Source organism: Pan troglodytes, chromosome 10 (assembly GCF_028858775.2).
Source record: "Pan troglodytes isolate AG18354 chromosome 10, NHGRI_mPanTro3-v2.0_pri, whole genome shotgun sequence".
NCBI lineage: Eukaryota > Metazoa > Chordata > Mammalia > Primates > Hominidae > Pan > Pan troglodytes.
This window is the reverse complement of record NC_072408.2, coordinates 114,494,197-114,522,066: the sequence shown is the minus strand read 5'-3', so window position 1 is coordinate 114,522,066 and position 27,870 is coordinate 114,494,197. Positions and strand designations below refer to the sequence as shown.

The 27,870-nt window shown below is 40.6% G+C and overlaps 2 protein-coding genes and 1 long non-coding RNA gene across 4 annotated transcripts in view; 2 read left to right on the top strand and 1 right to left on the bottom strand.

The window, feature by feature from the left end:
* Positions 1-1,101, top strand: part of PRDM4 (PR/SET domain 4) — a 48,865-nt gene extending 47,764 nt beyond the window's left edge. For both annotated transcript variants that reach the window (XR_008538565.2, XR_008538564.2), the window contains exon 13: positions 918-1,101. The gene's annotated coding sequence lies outside the window, so the exon portion shown is untranslated. The remainder of the gene's footprint in view (positions 1-917) is intronic.
* On the bottom strand, positions 880-27,680 carry PWP1 (PWP1 homolog, endonuclein). Its single transcript, NM_001280218.1, is given in 15 exon segments — positions 880-1,237; positions 2,903-3,008; positions 4,232-4,353; positions 4,444-4,534; positions 8,690-8,801; positions 9,691-9,752; positions 10,407-10,503; positions 14,016-14,077; positions 15,849-15,979; positions 16,868-16,978; positions 20,375-20,471; positions 20,572-20,657; positions 24,695-24,882; positions 24,991-25,049; positions 27,491-27,680. Coding segments are annotated over 15 exon segments (1,506 nt in total). The 5' UTR covers positions 27,563-27,680; the 3' UTR covers positions 880-1,127.
* Positions 2,704-11,395, top strand: LOC129136682 (uncharacterized). The gene is made up of 2 exons (XR_008538566.2): positions 2,704-2,833; positions 10,837-11,395. It is a non-coding gene; the product is annotated as an uncharacterized LOC129136682 (long non-coding RNA).
* Positions 27,681-27,870: the final 190 nt, after the last annotated feature.

Sequence of the window (27,870 nt, the reverse complement as noted above, 5' to 3'; positions counted from 1 at the left end):
ATGGAAAGTCATGGGAAGATGCCTATTTTAGAGTTATTCTTTATAGAAGAAAACATCAAATTTCAGAGAGAATTAACTGACTTTAAATCTATTAGAAGTCTCCCTCTGTTACTAATTTTTAGTGATCTGGGCCTTATTTTAATACCTAAAAGCCAAATCAAAACAAAGAAACAGAATACTCTATCCTTTAATCTCTTTAATTCACGCATCTGTCTTTTGTATAAAAAGGTGTTTTGGTGAACCCACGTTGCTACACCAATGACATTCCACAGTATTAACACTAGAATGACTGAAGTCACATTCATGAAATATACAGGAAATATCAATGGTTCATGAACTGATTACTCTTCTGGCAAGTTAGGGTTGGGTCTCATATTATCAAACTAATTACGATTTTTAATGCCTACTAAAACTCATACTTAATAGGAAGACAATCTATAATTAAAACTGTCCCTTGTTAGGTGGAGAGCAAAGACTTATTCACACTGAATCTCCCATGCCTTGTATAGCACTAGGCACAGAATGGCATTCAGTGTTTTGAGAATGAATGAATGGTCTGCCTCTTGTCTTTGATAACAGCGAATATCATGCTAGGAAAACAGGGGCATGTAACTTTTACTTATCAAACTCTATGAGTTGCACTGAGAATACTCAATCATGAGCATTAATTTGAGAACAGTTAGTTAGGAATGAAAGTGGAGTCTCTGGGGCACTTGCCTCTGTTCGTGGCCTCCTGTGCAATTTTAGCCAAATAACAACCTTTCCAGGCCTAGGTTTACCTATCTTTTAATATTACAGGATTTTACGCTTTAAAAATTCTATAAATTACTACCTATTTACAAATCTAGATTAACTGTGACAGATGGTATGTTTAAGGAATTACTTTTTAAAAATCCTTTTTATTACTCTTTTTTAAGAAATGCAACAAGAGCCTTACAAACCATCCATCTGAAGAGCAAGCACAAAGACCGGATATTTGTGGTGCCACCGCAGTTGCAGAAAGGAATGTCAGTCAGAAATGAATTGTGTTTCAGTCACTCTGCATGGTTGCTGCCACGCATGGAACATTTTTAGGCCAACTTTTTAAAATTCCCAGTTAAGGTAAGCAGGAAATTAGATGATCTTCATTAAGACTCCATGGGTGTATCTGAGCTCCTGCTGCCAAAAGGGCCACTAATAGATGAATTTCTTGCACTCCCAAGAACAAGCCTCTCTCGTCTTCCAAATGCTTCATTTACTAAAATACAAATAAACAGGTAAGAAACTAACAGATCAGGAAATTAAGTCAGAATATAAAAAGACACTAAAATGCAGAATTGTGCACTTAGTACTTTATAAATGGTAAAGTGAGTAACCAACTCAGAAGTCCAAGTTAATGTTCTGAATGAAGTGAATTATTTTTTTAAATGGTCCAATTTATTTTTGTACTTTACTTTCTTTGCCATGTCTTGGATTTATCTGATCCGCCTTGGTAACAGATGTCCCATTCCTTATAAGTGACCCTCTCCTGGCCTTATTCTACTTCTGATTGCTTCCTATTTTTTTCTTTCACTTAAAACTGATCATAACCGGCACAGAACTTTTCGGACTTAGGACTCACACACATCAGAATAACCCAGAGAAAAAGCTCAGGATCCTTGTTTTGCATGGGAGGGAGGATGCAGGAATCATACAGTGGGGAGATATATATATTATCTCTGTGTTTGTAGAACGCACCAGACTACCTCAAAGTAATAAATAAGCAGCCAGGATCCCCTGAAGGGAGAGGAGTGGCCCCTTCCGGAAAGTTGGATTTTCTAGAATTTTATAGTTGAGCAAACGGTGGATTTATTCACACTGGTAACTGTGGGGGAGAGGGCTGTTTGTTGAGACCATGCTATATTTCTTTCCAGCTTTCCCCAAAGATCTTTCCATTTTAAGATATGTATTTGTTAAATTGCTGGGAGCAAGCCCCCCAAAAATCTGGCCATAAACTGGCCATAAACAAAATCTCTTCAGCACTGTAACATGTTCATAATGGCCCTAACGCCCAGGCTGGAAGGTTGTGGGTTTATGAATGAAGGCAAGGAACGTCTGGCCCGCCCAAGGTGGAAAACTGCTTAAAGGCATTCTTAAGCCACAAACAATAGCATGAGCGATCTCGATCTGTGTCTTGAGGGCATGTTGCTGCTGCAGTTAACTAGCCTAACCCATTCCTTTAATCCGGCCTATCCCTCGTTTCCCATAAGGGATACTTTTAGTTAATTTAATACCTATAGAAACAATGCTAATGACTAGTTTGGTGTTAATAAATATGTGGGTAAATCTCTGTTCGGGCTGTCTGCTCTGAAGGCTGTGAGACCCCTGATTTCCCACTTCACATCTCTATATTTCTGTGTGTGTGTCTTTAATGGCTGTGAGACCCCTGATTTCCCACTTCACATCTCTATATTTCTGTGTGTGTGTCTTCAATTCCTCTAGTGCCACTGGGTTAGGGTCTACCCAACCGAGCTGGTCTCGGCATTAAATGATCTACACTTAAAAGTGTGAAGACAAACTTATTTGTGAACATGAACAAACATTACCAATTACATCTGATCTTGTCTCTTTCCTAAAAAGACTACACTACTTTTGCTATCTTCCTGATGTAGTCAGGACACACATTCTGCACTTGGTCTTAGCCAAAATGCTGAGAAACAATTCAAGTCACACATTCTGTGTCAGTCCTTACAGAACTCATTCAGAAAGAGGAGAGGCCAGCATGATGGCTCACACCTGTAATCCCAGCTATACAGAAGGCTGAAGACCAAGGATTGCTTGAGGCCAGGAGTTTGAGACCAGCCTGGGCAACATGGTGAGACCCTGTCTTTTTTTTTTTTTTACAGGGGCAGGGGGAGGTGTGCAGAGAACTAAAAATCCTTACCTGAAGAGACTGTGCTTATATCCCAGACCCGAAGCCCTTCTTTTTGACCTCCAAAGGCATAAATAAATGGCAAATCAGGGCAACATGAAGAACAGAAGAGAACTCCCTAGAGAGAGAACAGGAAGATGGTGATTTCAGTCTCTTCAGAGAGCGCTAATATCTAGATCCTCACTGTTGTCTCTAAGAATCTATGATTTAAATGGTTATTCAAAACCAACTTATGATTCTCACTTTCAAGCCTACTGCAAAGGTAGCTCAGAGTCAAGTCAGAAGGGCTATTACTACAGTATGAAGCCAGACAAGCGCAGCATGCTGGTTCTTCCACAATGATATCTGCAACTTCTGACCACTCAGGCCGCTCATCTTCGTTATCACTCTGTCTCTTAGGGATTTCCTAACAAACCTAATGTGCCATGTATTTCCAGAAACTTTAGCTGTCCTTTTAAACAATAACAATGATGCCAGTTTAAATCATTTTTAAACTTTGTTTTCTTTTTTACATTTTTATTAATAGGTAATATATATTTGTTATAGAAAATATGAACAAGAAAAATACATGAAAATCTCTCAGGGAGGTAACCACGGTTTATGTTCTGGGATATAATCTACTAGAGTTAAATGTAAGCATTTAGGCAATTATGCATTTAAAAATAAGCATGAGATGGTACTACAAAAATTGCTTCTGTAACCTGTTTTTCCATTATATTTATATATATTTATTCATACACAATTTTTATTCATACACAATTTTCAACAGCTGTGCAGTGTTACTGTGTCTGCAGTCTGACTTATATAACTCAGTGGTTGGCATACAGTAGGTGCTCAGTAAATATTTCTTAGTGGTTGGCATACAGTAGGTGCTCAGTAAATATTTCTTGAGTGAATCTGGTTATTTCTAAATTTTTCCTACTATATAGTAATTTGTTTCAGTGTAGTCAGAACTAGTTATGCAAAGAGATAAAGATACATAAACTGACCCTAATAGCTATGGTGCCCTGAGGTTCAAGGTTTCTTGGGATGGTCTTGATTTCAGGGTTTAAAAAAAAAAAAAAAAGCCATTTCACTTGTGTCCTAGAAAACCCTCTCCCCAGCCTTACCAAGCAACTGTTAATCATGTGAGTTGGAAAAGAACCAGTCACTGAATTCCCCACAAAGTGTTCTAAGTCATAAAATCCCACCAAATTTGACTAAACTCAAAATTCACTTCCCCAACACATCCATATTTGTTAATGCAATAGGTCCAACAGAAAAACACGCAACACAAGTTCCGGAAAAAGACAAGGTCAGAAACAGAATAAATAAAAAACAGATACCCAGGGAGATTCTTACCATTTTCATGTCCCTAGAATGAACTAGACTTGGCCTATCTCCTAAGATGTCCCAGATCTTCACGTATTTGTCAGCTGAAGCAGTCACGAGACAGCCCTTGATTTGACTGCTAAGATCAAGACCTAAAGGAAGATAAGTTTAGACACTTTCACTTTGAAATACAGATTTACTTCATCATAAGTTAAGAAAAATGAAGCATTACTCTTGCTCACCAGAGATTTCATCATTGTGTGCATTAAGTGTAAAAATTGGCTTATCTGAACGTGCATCCAAATTATATACAAAGCCGTCATCTGTACTGGCCTAGAAAGAGTAAAAGATGGGCAAGGTCATGCTACGTCACAAAATCTAACAATGGGTAAAAAGTCTAAGTCATAGTGAAAATCAGCTATATGACTTACTGGTGGAACTTATGAAAAACTAACATGGACAGAAATCATTTACTTTTGGACGACCTGAATTTGCACTCACATGGGCTAATTCAGTTGACATGTCTACTGGATATGAGTATGAAGCTGTGGTGAATGGTCTGGAATGGGGCTAGAGCGGTAGAAGAAAAGAGGCCATAGTTACATCCACGTGAACACAGGCCTGGTGAGCATGGCTACTCAAGTTGCAGGCTGAGGAAGCATCCACAGAAGTGGGTCAGAGAGGGAAGAAGGGATAGGGAAGAGTGTCAAGGAACCAAGGCGTGACCAACAGTCAAATCGACCAGTGTGGCAGAGAAATTCAATCAGATAAGGAACTTAGGAATGAAAGGCAGATTAGAGTGCATTGTTACACTGTCAAGAAAGAAAGAAGAAATGAAGGAATTAAGAGACAGATACAGAGCCAAAAACGGGAGACAGAAACCTGAGCCGGTATACAGGCCAAGGGCAACAGCCAGTACAAGAAAAAAGGATAAAGAAAGGACGGCTGAGGCAGTCTGACGGCTAGGCCAGGGAAGAGAAGGCTTGGCTCTTCTTTTGAGATGAGAGGGAAGCAGGTGAACCATTTCATCTACTTTAACCTCTCACTTCCCTAAATATTTGGGATTCTAATATATATGACCATTTGTTAGCAAATAATCTCTGGAAGTTGCATGCCTGAAGAGTGAGAGCCGAAGTACAACATTCAAGTACAACTGGAACTTCATTCCTGATCATTGTAAAAATAAGTCAGGCTTCAGGCTGCCTGGCTAGAACAGCATGCACCTCTACTAATGGTGCAGAATTGAGATTAAGTATCTCAGACTCATTACTTCATGAATCTTACTAAAATTGTCCACATCTTTTGAGAAAGCTGTTTTTAAAAAACTCTTTCCCCCCTAACTCATTTTATGAGGCCAGCATCACCCTGATACCAAAGCCTGGCAGAGACACAACAAAAAAAGAGAATTTTAGACCAATATCCCTGAAGAACATCGATGCAAAAATCCTCAATAAAATACTGGCAAGCCGAATCCAGCAGCACATCGAAAAGCTTATCCACCATGATCAAGTGGGCTTCATCCCTGGGATGCAAGGCTGGTTCAACATACGCAAATCAATAAACGTAACCCAGCATATAAACAGAACCAAAGACAAAAACCACATGATTATCTCAATAGATGCAGAAAAGGCCTTTGACAAAATTCAATAGCCCTTCATGCTAAAAACTCTCAGTAAATTAGGTATTGATGGGACGTATCTCAAAATAATAAAAGCTGTTTATGACAAACCCACAGCCAATATCATACTGAATGGGCAAAAACTGGAAGCACTCCCTTTGAAAACTGGCACAAGACAGGGATGCCCTCTCTCACCACTCCTGTTCAACACAGTGTTGGAAGTTCTGGCCAGGGCAATCAGGCAGGAGAAAGAAATAAAGGGTATTCAATTAGGAAAAGAGGAAGTCAAATTGTCCCTGTTTGCAGATGACATGATTGTATATCTAGAAAACCCCATTGTCTCAGCCCAAAATCTCCTTAAGCTGATAAGCAACTTCAGCAAAGTCTCAGGATACAAAATCAATGTGCAAAAATCACAAGCATTCTTATACACCAATAACAGACAAACAGAGAGCCAAATCATGAGTGAACTCCCATTCACAATTGCTTCAAAGAGAATAAAATACCTAGGAATCCAACTTACAAGGAATGTGAAGGACCTCTTCAAGGAGAACTACAAACCACTGCTCAACGAAATAAAAGAGGACACAAACAAATGAAAGAACATTCCATGCTCATGGATAGGAAGAATCAATATCATGAAAATAGCCATACTGCCCAAGGTAATTTATAGATTCAATGCCATCCCCATCAAGCTACCAATGACTTTCTTCACAGAATTGGAAACAACTACTTTAAAGTTCATATAGAACCAAAAAAGAGCCCACATTGCCAAGACAATCCTAAGCCAAAAGAACAAAGGTGGAGGCATCATGCTACCTGACTTCAAACTATACTACAAGGCTACAGTAACCAAAACAGCATGGTACTGGTACCAAAACAGACATATAGACCAATAGAACAGAACAGAGCCCTCAGAAATAATACCACACATTTACAATCATCTGATCTTTGACAAACCTGACAAAAACAAGAAATGGGGAAAGGATTCCCTATTTAATAAATGGTGCTGGGAAAACTGGCTAGCCATATGTAGAAAGCTGAAACTGGATCCCTTCCTTACAGCTTATACAAAAATTAATTCCAGATGGATTAAAGACTTAAATGTTAGACCTAAAACCATAAAAACCCTAGAAGAAAACCTAGGCAATATCATTCAGGACATAGGCATGGACAAGGACTTCATGTCTAAAACACCAAAAGCAATGGCAACAAAAGTCAAAATTGATAAATGGGATCTAATTAAACTAAAGAGCTTCTGCACAGCAAAAGAAACTACCATCAGAGTGAACAGGCAACCTACAGAATAGGAGAAAATTTTTGCAATCTACTCATCTGACAAAGGGCTAATATCCAGAATCTACAATGAACTCAAACAAATTTACAAGAAAAAAACAACCCCATCAAAAAGTGGGCGAAGGATATGAATACACACTTCTCAAAAGAAAACATTTATGCAGCCAACAGACACATGAAAAAATGCTCATCATCACTGGCCATCAGAGAAATGCAAATCAAAACCACAATGAGATACCATCTCACACCAGTTAGAATGGTGATCATTAAAACGTCAGGAAACAACAGGTGCTGGACAGGATGTGGAGAAATAGGAACACTTTTACACTGTTGGTGGGACTGTAAACTAGTTCAACCATTGTGGAAGACAGTGTGGTGATTCCTCAAGGATCTAGAACTAAAAATACCATTTGACCCAGCCATCCCATTACTGGGTATATACCCAAAGGATTATAAATCATGCTGCTATAAAGACACATGCACACGTATGTTTATTGTGGCACTATTCACGATAGCAAAGACTTGGAACCAACCCAGATGTCCATCAATGATAGACTGGATTAAGAAAATGTGGCACATATACACCATGGAATATTATGCAGCCATAAAGAAGAATGAGTTCATGTCCTTTGTAGGGACATGGATGAAGCTGGAAATCATCATTCTCAGAAAACTATCTATCGCAAGGACAGAAAACCAAACATTGCATGTTCTCACTCATAGGTGGGAACTGAACAATGAGAACACTTGGACACAGGAAGGGGAACATCACACACTGGGGCCTGTCGTGGGGTGGGGGGAGGGGGGAGGGATAGCATTAGGAGATATACCTAATGCAAATGACAAGTTAATGGGTGCAGCACACCAACATCGCACACGTATACATATATAACAAACCTGGACGTTGTGCACATGTATCCTAGAACTTAAATTAAAAAAAAAAAAAAAAACTTTCTCACCTTTGCAAAGCACTACATATTTACTTCAGGAAAACTGGGCAACAAATTTAATTAATCTTTGCTCTGGATGAAAGCTGGGCTCTTCTTTTTACATGTACTGAAATGTCAGTGGAATCTTTGGATGCTATGTGGAAAATCATTGTCCTCCTTAGATAATAAGGGTATTCAGACAGAGGTCTTATACTTTTTTTCCTATTTGGGAGATAGTGCTATAAATTAACAGGTTAGCATTCTCATCACTAGAGATCCATTTAAGCATGAGGATTTAAAGAAAAGAATATCATCTTGGACTGATTTAGCCATTAAAAAAAACAAAAAATACTAACTATGCTTAGTATTTCAAACAACACTACAATAAAATGATCAAAATCATTAAATAAAACGTGGCACACTTTGGAATGGCCGGCAACCAGCAAAATCATTTACATGTTCACTGCTTTTTAAGTAAGAGCCGTTCTCTTATTTAAAAAAAAAACACCTTATGCTTTCAACCCTAAACCCAAATACTTCATACTGTTAAAACAGAAAAAGCTTTTCAGATAATTCTCTCTACTATGGAATTTAAAAAGTCATTAGCAACCTAGAAAGGCAAAACAACAACATTCGTACTCTTACCAAAAAATGACAAGGTGAAAAGTGATTCCAAGTCACTCTCTCTATCTGCCCACTGAATCGCCACATTCGATGGCTTTCATCTGGACTTCGGCAGTCATACAAAGCCACTGACCTAGACACATTCAGGCAAAGTTAGGGTTTTAAGAGTTCAATTCTCCTATATGTTTTATTTATAATGAAATAGTAATAAAATAGCACTGTGAAATCAAGATTCATTTAAAGCCTGTTTTAAGGTTCTAAATAAAGTAGAAAAAAAATGAGCTGAGTTTCAGTAATTGGTGGATTCTGATCTTAACACTTGAAGGCACTGGTGCCTCTAACGTTACAGTGGTTTTGACCTTCTCCAGGTCAAATCTTCCACTCGCAAGAAGAATCCTCTCTATGTCCAAAAGCCCAGGACAATTTCTAATTTCCCCTTCTCTGGCCGAGCTCAGAGCCAGGTTACTCATGTCTTAGGCACACTTACTCTCCATAAGCAGTTTATCGTGTTAGGGGAAGCAAGGGATGCACTTTTGTAATTCTGCGTGAATCACAAGAAATGTAAACAAATCATGCTTCAAGAGGATAAGAAATGAAAATACAGACTGCAAAGTTGGTTTTGGCTTCTACTATCTGTTTCTCCTACCTGTAGACCCAATCTGTAAAAAGGAGCACTGATATGAGCTATAAACCCCGTGGTTGACCACAGTGGCCCCAGTTCTTCACGTCTCCCTATATCCATGCCCTCTGTCATGTGACATGGAAATTCTTCCCATAAAGGCAAAGTACAGCCTCTAAAAGCCAAAGAAGTTGCTAGTTCCTACAGTTATATTATTATGACAGAATCATGTTCCCTTGTAGACTGAAAGGACCAGAGTTAAAAGGAAAAATAAGTAGTGCAAATAATTTAAACATAAAGGTGGCCTCAAGGATACATTCTGCCTGGGTACCAAGTGATACTTTTAAAATGACTTCTAGAGGATAAAAACAGAGTAGCAATCATTCTTGCTGTGCTTTCTTACTTATCATATGAGCCAGAAATCAGAGTCTGTGCTTCAAATGGATGAAACTGCAGTGTTTGGACCTAAAGGGAGGAAACATAAATGCAGAGATCTCTGTTGGTTTGCTTTTCGTAAAATTACCTAACATGTGGTAAGAATCTATTTGACAGTATTTCTATAAATGCTTCCCTCTGAAATACAGTAAACAAAAGAAACATAAATGTACTGCATAATCAAAGGGCAAACCATGCTCCCACATAAAGGCTGGCACTTAAAGAAAATGTAGTTTCCCCAAACTGTTTGGCAGAATATTTAGTCCCTCAAATGTTAGAAGATACTCAGAAGAAAAAGGGAAGTAGTCAAACCCATCTGGTGAATTCCCCATGCTCCAGAAGTCCCAAAATAATCTGCATTAGATTCCTGGGGAATAACACAGTAATGGGTGTTACCATTGTGACTGACAGACCTCATCCTTTTTTAGGAGCCTCTATAAATATGTTACAGGGCACTAATGTTCCTAGTAACCGTACCTTTCTGTACCCATTTTTTCATCTCTTAAGATGGGCATTATACCTACCACACAGGGCTTTGTGAAAATCCTAAGAGATAACATGTGAAAGCACGCTGCAAGCCAGATAAAATTATTTTCAAAGCCATATATAAACGTTTGGGATTATTTTTAGCCAATATTTGTGTCCGATTTTTAAGAACCGCTGTGATCAACTAAATCACCATACCTTGTCTGTGTGTACAGCGAGGCTAGCTGCTGGTTTCCCCAAGGACATATCCCACAGAATTACAGTGTTGTCAGCTGATGCACTTGCTAAAACATTTCTGAGAAAGGGAAGAATCCAATCAGGTAATCTTTTAAAAGTCAAGAGCATTAAATATGAGAAAAGGATTGCATTTACAATAGCATCAGAAAGAATAAAATACTTAGGAATAAATTTAACAAAAGAAATGTAAGACTTACATAATGAAAACTACCGAAGATTATGAAAGGAAACAAGAGTATCTAAATAAGTGGAAAGAAACCCCATGTTCATGTATTAGAAGACTTAATAGTGTTAATATGGAAATATTACATCTACAGATGGAGCTATAAACTGATCTACAGATTCAACCAATCTCTTTCAAAATCTCTGACTTTTTTCTTTCTTTTTACAGAAAGTGACAAGCTGATTCACAGCCAGGCACAGTGGCTCACACCTGTAATCCCAGCACTTTGGGAGGCTGAGGCACGTGGATCACTTGAGGTCAGGAGTTCAAGACCAGCCTGGCCAACATGGTGAAACCCCTTCTCTATAAATATAAAAAATTAGCTGGGCATGGTGGCGCACGCCTGTAATCCCAGTTACTCAGGAGGCTGAGGCACGAGAATAGCTTGAACCCAAAAAGCGGAGGTTGCAGTGAACCAAGATCACATCACTGGACTCCAGCCTGAGCAACAGAGTGAGACTCTGTCTCAAAACAAAACAAAACAGGATGTACTACTATTATTAGTATTAGACTTAAAAAAAAAGTGACAAGCTGATTCTAAAAATGCAAGGAACCTAGAATAGCCAAAATAGTACTGAAAAAAAGAACAAAGTTGGCAAGCTCATACTTCCTGGCATCAAAACTTACTGAAAATCTACAGCAATCACAACAATGTGCTACTGGCATAAGGACATACAGATTAATGGACTACAACTAACAGTCCAGAAATAAACATTTATAGTCACTGGTTTTTGACAAGGGTACTAAGGTAATTAAATGTTCAATGGGGAAAAAAGTCTTAACAAATGGGGCTGGGCACGGTGGCTCATGCCTATAATCCCAGCACTTTGCAAGGCAGAGGCAGGCAGATCACTTGAGGTCCGGAGTTTGAGACAAGCCTGGCCTACATGGTGAAACCCTGTCTCTATTAAAAATACAAAAATTAGCCAGGCATGGTGGCATGCATCAGTAATCCCAGCTACTCAGGAGGCTGAGGCAGGAGAATCACTTGAACCCCAGAGGTGGGGGGTGCAGTGAGCTGAGATCACACCACTCACTCCAGCCTGGGTGACAGAGTAAGACCCTGTCTCAAACAAAACAAAAACAAATGGTTCAGGGACAAATGAATCATCCTCATGAAAAAGAATGAAGTTGGACCCCTACCTCACACCATACACACAAAAAAAACTCAAAATGGATCATGGACTTCAATGTAAGAGCTAATACTATAAAACTCTCAGAAGAAAACATACATGTAAACCTTCATGACCCTGACTTAAGCGATGGTTTGTTAGATACAACATCAAAAGCATGAACAACAAAAGAAATAAAGTAGACAACATCACATGAAAAACCTGTGCTGCAAATGATAGCACCAAGAAAGTTAAAAAACAACCCACAGAATAGAATATTTGCAAATCATGTATTTGGTAGTAGGAGTTAGTATTCAGAATATATGAGAACTCCAAAAATTCAACATCAAACACAAAAAACAGGCAGAGGGAGGCCAGGCTTGGTGGCTCATGCCTGTTATCCCAGCACTTTGGGAGGCTGAGGTGGGAGGATCACCTGAGCCCCAGAAGGTCAAGACTACAGTGAGCAGTGACTGTGCCACTGCACTCCAGCCTGGGTGACAGAGTGAGGCCCTGTCTCAAAAAAAAAGTAAGCAAAGGACTTGAAAAACATTTCTCCCAAAGAAGATACACAAATGGCCAATAAGCACAAAACAAAGATGCTCAACATCACTAATTGTTAAGAAATGCAGATTAAGCCAGGTGTGGTGGCAAGCCCCTGTACTCCAAGTGACTTGGGAAGCTGAGGCGGGGGGATTGCTTGAGCCCAAGAATTTGAGACCAGCTTTAGCAACATAGTTAGACCCCCATCTTACCTTAAAAAAAGGGGGGGAAATGCAAATTAAAACCGCGATGACATACCACTTCATACCCATTAGGATGGCTATTATGAAAAACAGAAAATAACAAATTTTGGAGACACTAGAGCCCTTGTGTGCATTGCTGGTGAAAATGTAAAATGGTGCAGCCATTATGGAAAATAATATGGTGGCTCCTCAAAAAATTAAAAATAGAATTACCATAAGATTCAGTAATAACACTTCTGGGTACATACTCAAAACAACTGAAAGCAGGGACTTGAATATTTGTACACCCACATTCATAGCAGCATTATTCACAGTATCCAAAAGGCAGAAGAAGCAATCCAGATGACCACACGTAATTGAACGGGTAACATACATTACATACAATGGAATATTATTTAGCCTTAAAAAGGAAGAAACTCTGACACTTATTGGAACATGACTGAACCTGAAGACATTAAGTCAAATAAGCCAGTCGCAAAGAAGTAAGTCTGTATGATTCCATTCATATGAGATGCTTAGTCAAATTCATGGAGACAGAAAGTGGAGTGGTGGTTGCCAGGGCTGGGGGTGGGGGAAATGGGGAGTCAGTGTTTAAAGGGCAGAGCTGCAGTATGGAGATGAAAATGTTCTGGAGATGCATTGTGGTGATGGTTGCACAACTCTGTGAATGTACTGAAAGCCACTGAACTGCACACTTAAAAATGGTAAAAATGGTGATAGGATTTGGCTATGTCCCCACCCAAATCTCATCTTGAATTGTAGCTCCCATAATTCCCATGTGTTGTGGGAAGGACCAGGTGGAAGGTAATTGAATCATGGTGACAGGTCTTTCCTGTGCTGTTCTCATGATAGTGAATGGGTCTCACGAGATCTGATGGTTTTATAAAGGAGAGTTCCTCTGCACATGCCCTTTCTCCTGCCTGCCACTATATAAGACATGACTTTGCTCCTCATTTGCTTTCTGCCATAACTGTGAGGCCTCCCCAGCCATACAGAACTGTGAATCAATTAAACCTCTTTCCTTTACATATTACCCAGCCTCGAGTATGTCTATATTAGCAGCATGAAAACAGACTAATACAAGCGTTAACTTTTATGTTATATGTATTTTGCCATAATTTAAAGAAAAAAGAATAAAAGAGTATGTGGTGAGATGTGAAAACTAAACAGAGAAAAATGTCTCCTGGGAAGAAACACAATCCTATTGCACCATGGGCACTGCCAAACACCCTGTTTTTTTCCAGTGGTGGTGGAGAGAGGGCACTTGGTCACCAAACATGCAATGAGCACCCACAGTGATGAGCTGGCAGGTGACCTGGAGGATGCAAAGAAACAGATGACAGAGCTCCTGCCTGCAAGCAGGGCATCCTACAAGAAAGGAAGATAGACACAAAGGTCCACAGCACAAATAATGAGATGAGTGTAGGCATGAGGTAAGATCACAATGGCTACAGTCTTTTACAATCATTCAAATGTTATTTCTTTTTACCTGATTAGCTTATTCCATGAAAGGTCAAGGACAGCATCGGTATGCCCTTCTGCTGAGGAACTCTGTAATAATTGTTTTAATTATTTTTTGTATTAAAGTCCCCCTCATAATAAAACTGAATATATTAATCTGCAAAATTCTTTAAACCTTAAGATTATTTTGTTTTGTTTTGAGACGGAGTCTTGGTCTGTTGCCCTGGCTAGAGTGCAGTTGCACGATCTCAGCTCACTGCAACCTCCACCTCCTGGGTTCAAGCGATTCTCCTGCCTCAGCCTCTCAAGTAGCTGGGATTACACGCGCATGCCACCATGCCCAGCTAATTTTTATATTTTTTGTGGAGACAGGGTTTTGCCACGTTGGCCAGGGTGGTCAGGAACTCCTGACCTCATGATCCACTCTCGGCCTCCCAAAGTGTTGGGATTACAGGTGTGAGCTACTGCACCCAACCTATTGTTTTAATATTATATAAACTTTTGAAGAATAAAATAAATAAAACCTTGTCTCCCTGTTAGAGACTCATGATTAATTTCATTACAGGGGCTGGGTGCAGCGGCCCACACTGTAATCCCAGGACCTTGGGAAGCTAACGTGGGAACATCGCTTGAGGCCGGGAGTTCGAGACCAGCCCAGGCAACATAGCGAAACTCTGTCTTTACAAAAAAGTCAAAACTTAGCCAGGCATGGCGGCATAAGCCTATAGTCCCAGCTACTCGGGAAGCTGAGGCAGGAGAATCCCAGATCTCTTGAGCCTAGGCGTTTCAGGCTGCAGTGAACTATAATCGTGCCACTGCACTCCAGTCTTGGGAGACAGAGCAAGACCTTACCTCTTTAAAAAAGAAAAATAAAGAAAAAAATTTCATTACAAGGAACAGGGAAGAAACTATAGTAGTTTATTTTTTTAGAGACAAAATCTCGCTCTGTCACCCAGGTTGGAGTGCAGTGGCACACAATCATGGCTCACTGCAACCTCAACCTCCTGGGCTCAAGCACTCCTCCCACATTGGCCTCCCAAAGTGCTAGGACTATAGGCGTGAGCTACTATGACTGGCCTAGCAGTTCTTTTTTTTCCCTTGAGACAGAGTCCCGCTCTGTCACACAGGCTGGAGTGCAGAGGTGTGAGCTCACTGCAACCTCTGCCTCCCAGGTTCAAGTGATTCTCCTGCCTCAGCCTCCCAAGTAGCTGGGATTACAGGAACACACCACCATGCCTGGCTAATTTTTGTATATTTAGTAGAGACAGGGTTTCACCATGTTGGCCAGGCTGGTCTCGAACTCCTGACCTCAGGTGATCCACCCGCCTCAGCCTCCTAAACTGCTGGGATTACAGAAGTGAGCCACGTGCGTGGCCTGGCCTAGCAGTTCTTAATCTAGGTACTGTAATTATACAAGTATCAATATAGCTCCCAACCCTCATAAAACCTAACGATTTTAAAAGCTGCAGGAGTTAATACATGGATAATTAGAATTCAACATGATAACAGAAATTTTTTTAAAGTTCAAGGTTGGTATATCTGTATAAATAGCTACTGTATTTGGAGGAGGCTCATAATCCGAAAGTCCTTCATCTATAGTAGCTATTCATTCATATTAATATACTAGCTTTGAACTAGTTTTGTGTAAGAAAGAACAACATGATAATGGAGGTTTTATGCAATCAGAAATAAGTTTTCTTTGGATGGCCTTTTCAAAACTAAAAATTACAATAATTTCATAACTACCTACCCCATCTCACCAAGAATACCTGATTGAAAAAGTGTACGTTCTTACCCTTCACCCCTACTCCCGAGTAAACTTACCTGTCATTAGAGTTTAAATATTTATTAACTTCTTTACCTTCTTTCCTTTCTTTTTCTTCTTTTTTGAAAGTTTACTTCCGAGTGTGAAGACTGGCTCTAAAGAGTCCACTATATCAAGGTCCCACACTTCAATAACAGGGGTCATGTTTCCTACAGCAATGTAATTTCCTATGGGAGGAAACAATGCATGTATGATTACACAAAAAAAGACATACAGAACTTCTAATCAAATACATTACACTGTAGATTAACTGAAAAATGCTTTAGAGCAGTGCTTCTCAAACTTATATGCATATGCGGCATCTGAATGTTACAAATGCAGATTGTATTTCAGGTGGTTCTGGGTGGGCATTTCTAACTAGGTCACAGGTGATAACCATGCTGTGCTGCTGCTGGTCTTTGGGCCACAATTTGAGTAGGAAAGGCTCAATCTCTTGGCCCCAGTGTTTTCATTTATATAACGAGAATAACCCTCCTCCCTTCCTCCTTCATGGGGTGCTGTGGGGATGAAGATCAGATCAGATCAGATCATGAATGTGAACAAGGTGTTCAAACAAGACGTAAGACAGTATAATCAGTTGTTTACCTTTATTAAAAAGTACGGACGGGGGCAACTAATAGTGTGCAGATGTGGTTACAAAGACTAACATGAAAACCTAATTACTTGTGACAAGCCTCTTCATTTCGGTTTTAGCTTATGTTTTCTAAAACAGGTTATGCCACTGAACTCTAGCTGGTAACATCTCACATATCAGGCCATTTATACTGAGTCTTTATGGGACCTTTACAGTTCTACAGTCCGAAAGGCTTCAGGCCCTGTCCTTCAGCCTGTAGTAGAGCAGCTACCTCCTTAGCCTACCTAAAGTCTGCGGATTTATGGACCTCAAACAATAAAGTGATGGTGTGTTAAGAACTCTATAACTTCATAAAATAACAGTAACTTCAGAAAATATCAGCAACAATTCTGAAAACATTGAAGAGAATACATAATTTATGGAGCTAGGAGAAAATACATAAGACTGGAAATCACTGAACAACTTTAAGTTTTCTAATTACCAGTAGAATCATCTGGGCTAGGATCAAAATTCAGCCATTCCACACTCAGAGGATATGCAGACAAGAGTATATCATGGTGTACATAAAAAGAGTCTTCTTCTTGATTATAAACTGAAAAGATTGGGAAAAGAGACTTTAATGCATCAGAGTAAGTCATCAAAAATCACATCCCACTAAAAAAAACAAATTCTATTAAATGTACGTGAGCCATGTGCTTTAAAGTGAGACATCTGATATTATAAAGCGATTCCAGGCTGGGCGTGGTGGCTCACGCCTGTAATCCCAATACTTTGGGAGGCCAATGTAGGCGGATCACTTGAGGTCAGGAGTTCGAGACTAGCCTGGCCAACACAATGAAACCTCGTCTCTACTCAAAATACAAAAATTAGCTGGGTGCGGTGGTATGTGCCTGTAGTCCCAGCTACTAGGGAGGCTGAGACAGGAGAATAGCTTGAACCTGGGAGGTGGAGGTTGCAGTGAGCTGAGATCGCACCACTGCACTCCAGCCTGGGAGACATAGTGAGACTCTATCTCAAAAAAAAAAAAAAAAAAAAAAAAGATTCCAATATCATGACTAGGCAAAAATTCTGCATGTCTAATATAGTGCCATCTTGTGGCATACCCCACAGGAGAAAATGAACACTGACATCTGATACTCCACCTGCATCCTTGTCAGATAAATGGTCCTGTCTTCTAGGTCATTCATAGAAAACAAATGTTCATAAGTTCATAATGTTCATAACTACAAGAAGTAGTTATTATTTTATCTTTTAATGGTCTAGCTGATTATAAGTCAAAAAGAACAAACCAAAAATAGCACGGGAGAGAAATAATTCATATTTGGAAATCTAAATGCTTATCAAAAATTACTCTTAATATTTTTTAAAAAGGTTTATGAAGATGAACAATGTAAACAAAGCTCCTGAGGACATCCTTTTGGAATATGGCAACTAACAGCTCCTTAACATTCGCAGCTGTAATGTTAAGCAGCAAAAACACTGTAAAATCAATGAGTAAGAAGTCTTTTAAAAATTACACAGTGAAACACTGATAAAACAGAACCCACTAATCAGAACCCCTCCCCATATGCTTTGTATTAAGAAGGAGGTAAATATATAATAAGTTAAGGATTTTATTTTTAATTCCTCAGATTGCTGCTTCTGGAATAGATCCTGGGATTAGCAGATTTGTGTAATGCTCTATCACATCCCTATGATGAGAATTCACATTCAAAATCATTAGACTGTGGTTCTACAAAAACCTCAACCATGTTCAATATACTCAGCTTACATTTTACATAAAATTGGTAATAATTTTTTTTTTTTTTTTTGAGACGGAGTCTTGCTCTGTCGCCCAGGTTGGAGTGCAGTGGCATGATCTTGGCCCACTGCAAGCCCCGCCTCCCAGGTTCACGCCATTCTCCTGCCTCAGCCTCCCGAGTAGCTGGGACTACAGGCGCCCGCCACCACGCCTGGCTGAATTTTTTTTTTTTTTTTTTTTTTGTATTTTTAGTAGAGACTGGGTTTTACAGTGTTAGCCAGGATGGTCTTGATCTCCTGACCTCGTGATCCACCCGCCTTGGCCTCCCAAATTGCTGGGATTACAGGCGTGAGTCACTACGCCCAGCAACTGGTAATAATACTTTAAAACATACTCTTAACCACGTGAGATCAATATTCAGATCAGTTTTAGAATATAAATTTGAAGTTATTCTTGCACAGACATACTGGGCAATTTGGAGGTTCCTTCCAAACCCAAATAATAAAGTATATCTATAATAACCTAACTGAGAAGGAAATGGAAATATAACAGCTTTAACTTCTTTCTCAGCTCCTCTTTGATCCTGAGTTCAAAGGAATGACTGTTAAGTTCTCAGGTAAGAATGCATAAAAAAATCGATGATGACAAAAAAAACTCTAATAGGGTCTCAATTTTTTGAAATTAGAATTGGTCTTAAAAGCAAAGTAAACAAATGGTTTTCATTTGAAATATGTAAAAGTTCAAAGATATCAAGAGTTAGAAAGAATAATTTCACATTAAAGTGCCTGCTATGCATAAACAGATCACAATGAGCCATGAGATAAAATGGGCCTAATCTATAGGCTTCCCACGGACAGCCTTAAAGATTCTGAAGAGTTAACAGAAATCCAAGCTAATCAACGGAAGCCATGATGAAGCAACCTAGAAGATGCCGATAAACATTAAGCCTAAGGGTTTTATTTTTTCAAGCTGTGCAACTGTGTTTCCTATAACAAAAGGACTTATCAGCCTAATAATCTCTTTGAATCTTCAAAGTTTCAAGACGATCTGAAGACTGCTGGGGGAGGAGAGTATCGGGCAAGGATGGACTTGTCGGAGGATATGAGCACAGTGGAAGGGACAAGAAAAACAAAAGGGAGAATCTGTAGGCAGAGTGCTCCAGACATTGTGGAAGTCTACTTTTAGCATATAAAAAACATATTTTACATTAAAAATACCAAAGTGAGGCAAGCCATTCAATTAATATTAAATCAAAAACAACATTTAAAAATATGATTTAAAAATTCCTATTTTCATGCCTACTTCTGATTACTGCAAAGCATTCGCTTCTGGCTTTGATACAAATATTCCTTAAGTAGGAAAGGTGATCAAGATGTTTTGGTTCCAAAAAAGAAACGTGTCCCTTTGTGTTGAATTATTATGAAGAAAATAAAATGTTTTGCAAAGGGGAAATATCTGAAATAACTCTATTTAAAAAACATGAGAAAAACCTGTCTATCCAGTATAATCCACATACAGAAAAAGTAGCCAGAAAAAAAAAATTGAGTAAAAAACCAAGGTGGCAAGTTATTAACTCAGGGAAATGGGATTATACATTTTTTTCTCCCCTAGAGATGGGTCTTTGTCACCCAGGCTGGAGTACAGTGGAACAAACACAGAATCACAGCTCACTGTAGCCTAGAACTCATGGGCTCAAGCAATCCTCCCACCTCAGCCTCCCAAAGTGCTGGGATTACAGGTGTGAGACACCGCACCCAGCCTTGTATTTTTATATATAATTTTACTTCGAGGTTTTTTATAGCAGGAGTAGGAGAGGAGTGAAAAACAGGCAATCACATTTAAATAAAAGATTAAAAACCTCTATGAGGCCAGGTGTGGTGGCTCACACCTGTAATCCAGCACCCAGCACTTTGGGAGGCCAAAGCAGGATTGCTTCAGCCCAGGAGTTCGAGACAGCCTGGGCAACACAGTGAGACCCTATTTATATATAAAAACAAAAAAAAACACCCCTATGAAAAATTTCCAGGGGACTTATTTCCATAGAAAATTCAGATACCAAAGTGATGTACTGGACTACACATACCCAGAACAATAACCAAGAAATTGGCCACCTGTGTAAAAGTTAACTATGTAACCAACTTAAATGAGATACAATAGGATCTGGCACCTAAAAATGAAAAGGTAACTATTTCACTTATTATTTTACCATCACTTAGAAAATATTTTAGTAAGGGATTTATCACTTACCATGCACCTCTAAATTGCACTGGTCCTGTTCAGCTCGGCCACAAACTATAAGATTATCACTGGGCTTAATCAAGAAATCTTCACGTTCATATTGTTCCTAAGTGAGAGGAAAAAAACGTCATTGACTAGAAGCAGAGAGCCAGTAAGGTTTTTTGAACACTTAAGAGCATAATCAGAAAAAAGATGTAAATACTTACTGTATCTTTCAGAGTAACATAAGGATCTTGATCATTACTCCCGTAGACTGTAAGACCCAAGAGAGATTCACCAAGAGTCTCAGCATCTGTAAGAAAAATTGACAAACTACAATAATAAAATAGTCATCTTGACAAAAACATATTTTCTATGACATCCATTCTTGGACGTAGATGCAACCATCTATTTTATAACTAACTCTGGATCATCTAGAGTTGGGAAAGGAAACTACGTAAGCAGCAGCAGGAATTTAAAAGCCATTTTTGTATTTGACCTTTGGAATGGATTTCAGACAGTCTTGGAATTCACAATCTTCCAATGAAAGAATTGTATCAGAGAATTAGACCCTTTTAGAAAATATGAGAACTCTCTTGAGATTCTCTAGCTAGCTCCCTGCATTCATGATTGAAGGTGATACAGAGAGGCAGCCTTGAGGACCTGGAAATAAAATGACCCTGAAACACTGAAATCAACACAATAAACAAGGGTTGCCTGGTCAAATAAAATTGAGAAATGACAGGTTTCAAAAAATTAACCAGGTTGCTCTACTGCATGTGTTCTGATATGCTAATATGCCTTATTAGCATATGAAAAAAGAAATGCAGTATGCTTTTTCCACTGAACTTAAATTATTCTTTTATGGCACATCTACGATGGTAACAAAGGATAACTCAGGAAAAGGAAGATACACTGAATTGTTAGAGGAAGCCACTTTAAGGAGGCAGGACTGATAGGTCTTAAACATCTGATATGCAACAGAGAAAGCAATTTCTGCTACACGAGAAACAGCTGATTCTGAATGCCATCTCTCCAGGCTGGGTTATTTGTTTCTCTGTATTTCTATGGCACTCTGTCCCTAACAAGGTTGGAGCCAATAACCCAGAGTCCAATAGAAAAAACTATCCTCTGCTGGACTGTATCTATAGAAAAGATGCAGTGAAAAGAATGAAGGCTTTAGAGCCAGAGAGTGGTCAAAACTCAGCACCGTCTTTCACCAGCTGTGTGCCGCTGGTAAATGGAGGTAATGATTCCTTTCTAAGTACTGCAGATAATGAAAAATGAAGTTAATAGTAATCCATAGGACAGATGGCCAAGGGAATGAGGAAAAAGGAGGAATGAACATCTAGATGGAAAAATGGATAAATGACAATAAAATTCAATTCAGATGGAGTGAGGAAATCAGGGTTACTTCTTGCCTGAAAGAAAAGAGGTACACCAGCGATAATAAGATGGAAACCAGACGTACCAATTCTGGAAGAGAGTTCATCCACTAGGATGATGCTAAACTCCCAGCTACCTCTGCAATCCCTTTCTTCCATGTCCTCCTCCTCATTCCTAGTGCCCCAAGCCAGGCCCTCATTGCTTCTGGCCTAATTTATCTTAAGTTTCTGCTCCTCTAAGAGATTCACCCTATCTGCCAACCTGTTCTCCACTGTTGCCAGAGTTAACTTCCTAAAGTGTATGTTCCATTATTATGTGTTCCATGCTCAAAAACCTTTAATGATTTCCTCTCGCACAGAGAACACACAGATTGCTAAGCCTGGTATTCTAAGTTTACTGGGACCCAATTAAGTCTTTCTTCCAGACTTCCCAGCAACTTCCCATCCACCTTCTCTGTGCCTCACTCATGCAGATCAACTTGCCGAGCATTTCCCCTCCTTTGGGTCTTTTTCCAGGCTGTATCATCACATACATCAGGTCAAGCTCAATATTGCTCTGGCACTAAAGGCTTCCTATAGTTTGTCACATTCCACTGAATCTTCCTCTTACTTGGCTCAGTTCTGCCTCCACAATGTTATCTACTGTGCTCAAACATGCCCTGCCTGAGGCATCCAGGACAAGACAGCTAATTGACTTTGGTCAATCCCATCTCCACCCAGAGCCTACTTACTCATTTCTCATTGCCTGTCTGTTGTTTACTGATCTTCCTGTGCCCAACACAGACCATGTCTCATGTCCCATTCTTTCCACACTCCAACTACACTGCTCTTCCAGATACCCCACAGTGCTCACCATCAACCCGTACATGTCTGATTTTTTTTTTAATGTTGTATTATAGAAATTTTGAAAAATGAACACAAGTGGAGAGGGCATCACGAACCTTGAATTACCTTGCTTTAACAGTTAACACTATTTCCTCAATGTCATTTTTGACTCTCCCTCTCCCCATTGCTGGAGTTTTTCAGGCCGAGGCAGGCGGATCATGAGGTCAGGAGATTGAGACCATCCCGGCCAACATGGTGAAACCCTGTCTCTACTAAAAACACGAAAATTAGCTGGGCGTGGTGGCATGTGCCTGTAATCCCAGCATTCGGGAGGCTAAGGCAGGAAAATTGCTTGAATTAGGGAGTCGGAGGCTGCAGTGAGCCGAGATCGCACTACAGCACTCTAGCCTGGGCAACAGAGCAAGACTCCGTCTCACACACACACAAAAAGTATATTATTTTACTCAGCATTTCAATGATATTCTAACAGATACTGATATTTTTAACTGCCTGATTATAACTTTTTTAAACGTTTTTATTATTTAGACATGGTGTCTGTCATCCAGGATGGAATGCAGTGTGATCATAGTTCACTGCAGCCTTGAACTCCTGGGCTTGAGCGATCCTGCTGCCTCAGCCTCCCAAGTAGCTGGGATTAGACATGAGCCACCACGCTCAGCTCTGCTATGTCTTATGTAATATTTTAACCATCAATTTAACAGGTAGTTGTGATTTAACAGGTAGTTGTGATTTTACTTTGTTGCAGATAACATTTGTATTAAGAGTTAATTTTTGTTTCCGATCATCTACATTTTGATTTTATAACTTGGGAGTAGCTGATTCTAGCTGTCAGGAGTCCCTTCAGCTCCCAAATATGCAGACTAACTGGGATTTACAAGTTAAATAAATAACTTACTTAACCTGCTCAGTGTGCCAAATGCCTATTTCTCAAACCCCAAGATTAGGAGTTAGTGCCACCTAGGGTAGCACATTCCAAAAGAAACAAAGTGAGCTTTGTCAGCTTTTGTCAGCTCCTTTTCCATTTATCGTTATACCTACTTTCCCCATAAGAGCAATATAGGTAGTTGTCATCTCAGCTCACTTTATTCCCCACGAGGCTTTCTATACAAACTTCTACTTCTAATCTGTCTTCTGTTCTATTTCCTTTTTCTCTTCCCACCCATGATTTTTTCTTTTTGAGATGGAGTCCCACTGTGTCACCCAGGCTGGAGTGCAGTGGCATGATCTTGGCTCACTGCAACCTCCGCCTCCCAGGTTCAAGTGATTCTCCTGCCTCAGCCTCCCAAGTAGCTGGGATTACAGATGTGCGCCACCACGCCTGGCTAAGTTTTGTATTTTTAGTAGAGACAGGGTTTCGCCATGTTGGCCCGGCTGGTCTTGAACTCCTGACCTCAAGTGATCCACCTGCCTCGGCCTCCCAAAGTGCTGGGATTACAGGCGTGAGTCACGCGCACCTGGCCTCTTTTTCTAATTATCTCCAAGAACAGCATCTCAAAATGCATGCAGTAGTCCCCCCTCATCCACGGGGGATACATTCCAAGACCCTCAGTGGTGGTCTAAAACCACAGATAGTACCAAACCTTATATACATGATGTTTTTCCTATATGTACCTAGGAATCAAATAATTATGATAATATACTGTAATAAAAGTTATGTGAAAGTCATCTCTCCCAAAATACTGTACTTTACTTATTTTCAGACTGCAATTGACTGCGGCTAACTGAAACCGAAGAAAGCAAAACCGTGGATAAGGGGGGACTACTGTATTGTGAGAAGACTGACTGCAGTTGAGGAAAAGGTATATGGATATAAGTTCAAGCACACCATAGCATTATAACTGCATACAAAAACTCACAAGTGGGTTACAGATTATTAAACCTGATATATGCAATAAAATACACAGTACTTTTTTTTTTAGATCCTAGATTTGTATCTTAGTGGGTTAGAGTTTATCTTCTAAACTAGTTTAGGAATCATGCTGTCTGCCCAAGTCTTCAACCAGATTATCTTACTGATGTCAAGAACAATAAAATCTAAGAGTAAAGCTTTGGAACACCACAAACATGATCCAACATATTGAGCTTGTAATTACAAACCATCAGAAGTGGATAAACTAACCTGGGTCACCTTCCTCATCATATTTATCTAAGTCGTACTCAGCCAGCTCATCATCATCAAGCGTCCTGTCATCCTCTGGGTCACCATCCTCCAGGGGCTCTCTTGGGCGTGCCTGGGTGCGTGCACTCTGCATGCCATCTTCTGAAGGACTGCCTGTCTCCTCTTCATCACTGCCACCACCTTCTTCTCTATGAGCACAGAAAGAAAAAGAGAATCACCCAAATGGTACCTTCTAATAACAAGACCACATGGTCATCATCATTTAAGATATAGATTTCATCTGGTCCTAAACTTACTGCAATTTCTCCTTTGCCTCAGCAATGAGGCGTTTTACTTCTTCTTTACTCAGCTCTACCTGTAAGAGAGCAAAGATTTCATTACAATATGTGTAAGGAAATCATCAAATTATTTGAATTAAAAAGTAGTTTGCAAACAAATGTAAAATGTAACGCCAAGCAATGTCATCAAGATAAGAATCAAACATCAATCCAGACTCTATATTTAAAAATATAGATTTTATAGATTCTTACAATTAAGATCTCTCACTACCTGAAACTTCAAAAATCGTGCTCATTCTACTCCACCTCTCAGTCTTAAAACCCCAAAGACTGGTTTTGATAAAGTGGCTGTGTGGTACTCGTCTGGTTTTCTTCCAACCATCTCTGACTCTGTCTAGGGCACCTCTCCCTCTCTTCCCTGTGGGCATTCCTTAACAAATCACCGTTACATGAGTCCACTGTTCTTTTTTTTTTTTTTTGAGACGGAGTCTCGCTCTGTTGCCCAGGCTGAAGAGCAATGGCGCCATCTCAGCTCACTGCAACCTCCGCCTCCCGGGTTCAAGCGATTCTCCTGCCTTAGCCTCTTGAGCAGCTGGGATTACAGGCACGTGCCACCATGCCCAGGTAATTTTTGTATTTTGGTAGAGACTGGGTTTCACCATGTTGGCCAGGCTGGTCTGGAACTCCTGACCTCAAATGATCCACCTGCCTCGGGCTCCCAAAGTGCTGGGATTACAGGCGTGAGCCACCGTGCCCGGCCTTAATTTTAATTTTTAAGAGATGTGGCATGGTCACAGCTCCCTGCAGCTGTGAACTCCTGGGCTCATGCGATCCTCCCACCTCAGCTTCCTGAATGACTAGGATTACAGGCACGAGCCACCGCAACTGGCTTGTCCAATTTCTCTTATTTGGTCCAAGTTTTCCTTTCTGGGATTTCATAAATTCAATCTCTTTTTCCTATAAACTCTTCAAATAGTGGTTCCCAGACTTATCTGTACATTAGAATCACCTAGGGAATCTTAAATAATTTAGGCTACACTCCAGGCTAATTACAACACAATACTTGGGAGTGGGACATAAACATCAGTATTTTTTGAACCTCCCCAAGTGTGAGATTTTCAATTTGTAGATTCATTTGGAAATCAGTCTTCAAGTATTTGAAAAGCTATATGTCTCTTTTTAATAACTGTTTCCTCCAACAATTTTTATATGAAATAATTTTCTGTCCCTATTCTATAAATGTAACACCGAGTGCCTACCATCAACCAAACCTTGGAGAAACAGTAAATAAAACAGTCTGTTCCCAGGTGGAATTTACAACTACTGGGACTACTCCAATCCGTCATTCCAGTTAACTCCATGTCCAAGCCAATCACATTCCTATCACCATCATCATTATCTTGGTCAATTACATTCAAATCAACCCCTTTTACTGTTTGGTAGAACTTAACTCCCACTGACATACTATATGTGCACATGTCGACTCCATAAAGGCAGGGTCTTTTTCTATTTTTTTTTTTTTTTTGAGACGGAGTCTCACTCTGTTGCCCAGGCTGGAGTGCAGTGGCGCGATCTCGGCTCACTGCAAGCTCCGCCTCCCGGGTTCACGCCATTCTCCTGCCTCAGCCTCCCGAGTAGCTGGGACTACAGGCATCCACCACCACACCCGGCTAATTTTTTGGATTTTTAGTAGAGACGGGGTTTCACCGTGTTAGCCAGGATGCTCTCGATCTCCTGACCTCGTGATCCGCCCGCCTTGGCCTCCCAAAGTGCTGGGATTACAGGCGTGAGCCACCGCGCCCGGCGGGACTTTTTCTATTTTGTTCATGCCTATCCCAGGACCCTGAACAATGCCTAGCCTACAGAAAGCACTTAGTATCCAATGAGGAAATTACTTAAGTAATCGTCACCTCTGCTACAGTCTTAGTCTCCAACTCTTGTAGGTTTTTCCTGTGTTAGACATTTACCTCTCATCCTCCCTGCTACCATCAACATCTCACTTGGATTACTGCAAGAAATTCCCTATTCATCTCCCAGCCTCACGACATCTTAGCCTCCACACCAGTTTTTCTACACCACATTCATCCTCACTCCTTCAGACACGGAGCACAAGAGTGGAAAGTGGAGTTTTCATGCTCTCTTCCCAGTTATGCTTGAAAATGCACTTGGGTGCTAGTGAAGCTGTGGTGTTGTCAAAAAGCCTTTTGGGGTATTACCCACCAAAAACAGCAGCCCACCCCTTTCCGGCCCGCTAAGTCCATGTGCGTGCGAATTTGGGAGTGGGGCTGGGCTTGAGGGTGGGAACAGTGAGGAGGCGCGGCCCTTGACTCTCCAGGCTCAGGCGAACCAGACCTTCTGAACTGCAGCTCTAGTCGCGACAATCCGGGCAAAGCCGCCCTCACCCCAGCCAGTCGCACCAGCCAACGCCCCGAGTTCCGGGTCCACGTTCCCCCAGCTGGGCGGACCCGCCGTGCCGTAAAGACGCTGCTCCCCTTGTCTCCCAGCGACCAGGCCTCACCTTGTCTGGTGTCTCTTTGGCCACGCCGCAGCGGACCCAGGCCACGCACGTCACCTGGCGGCTGCGGTTCATGGTCCTCAAGTCAAAGGCGTGTCACGCTAGAAACCAGGCCGCATAGGGAGGGACCACGACCGCACTGCTGCCACACGCTCAGGGCTCTGCACGGGGCCGCTGCCAGGGCAGAGCGCATGCGCAGGCTCCTGTTTGGGCAGCGTCGGCGCTCATTTCAGACGTCATTCTGAGGCGCCGAATGAGAAATAGGAGGGGACAAAATGGAAGCGGAAGCAGCCGGGCGAGGAATCCACGTGGGCTGGTCTGGGCTGTGTGAAGTATAGAGAAAAGGCTTTTCAGGACTGCATGTGACGATGCCTGCGGGCTTT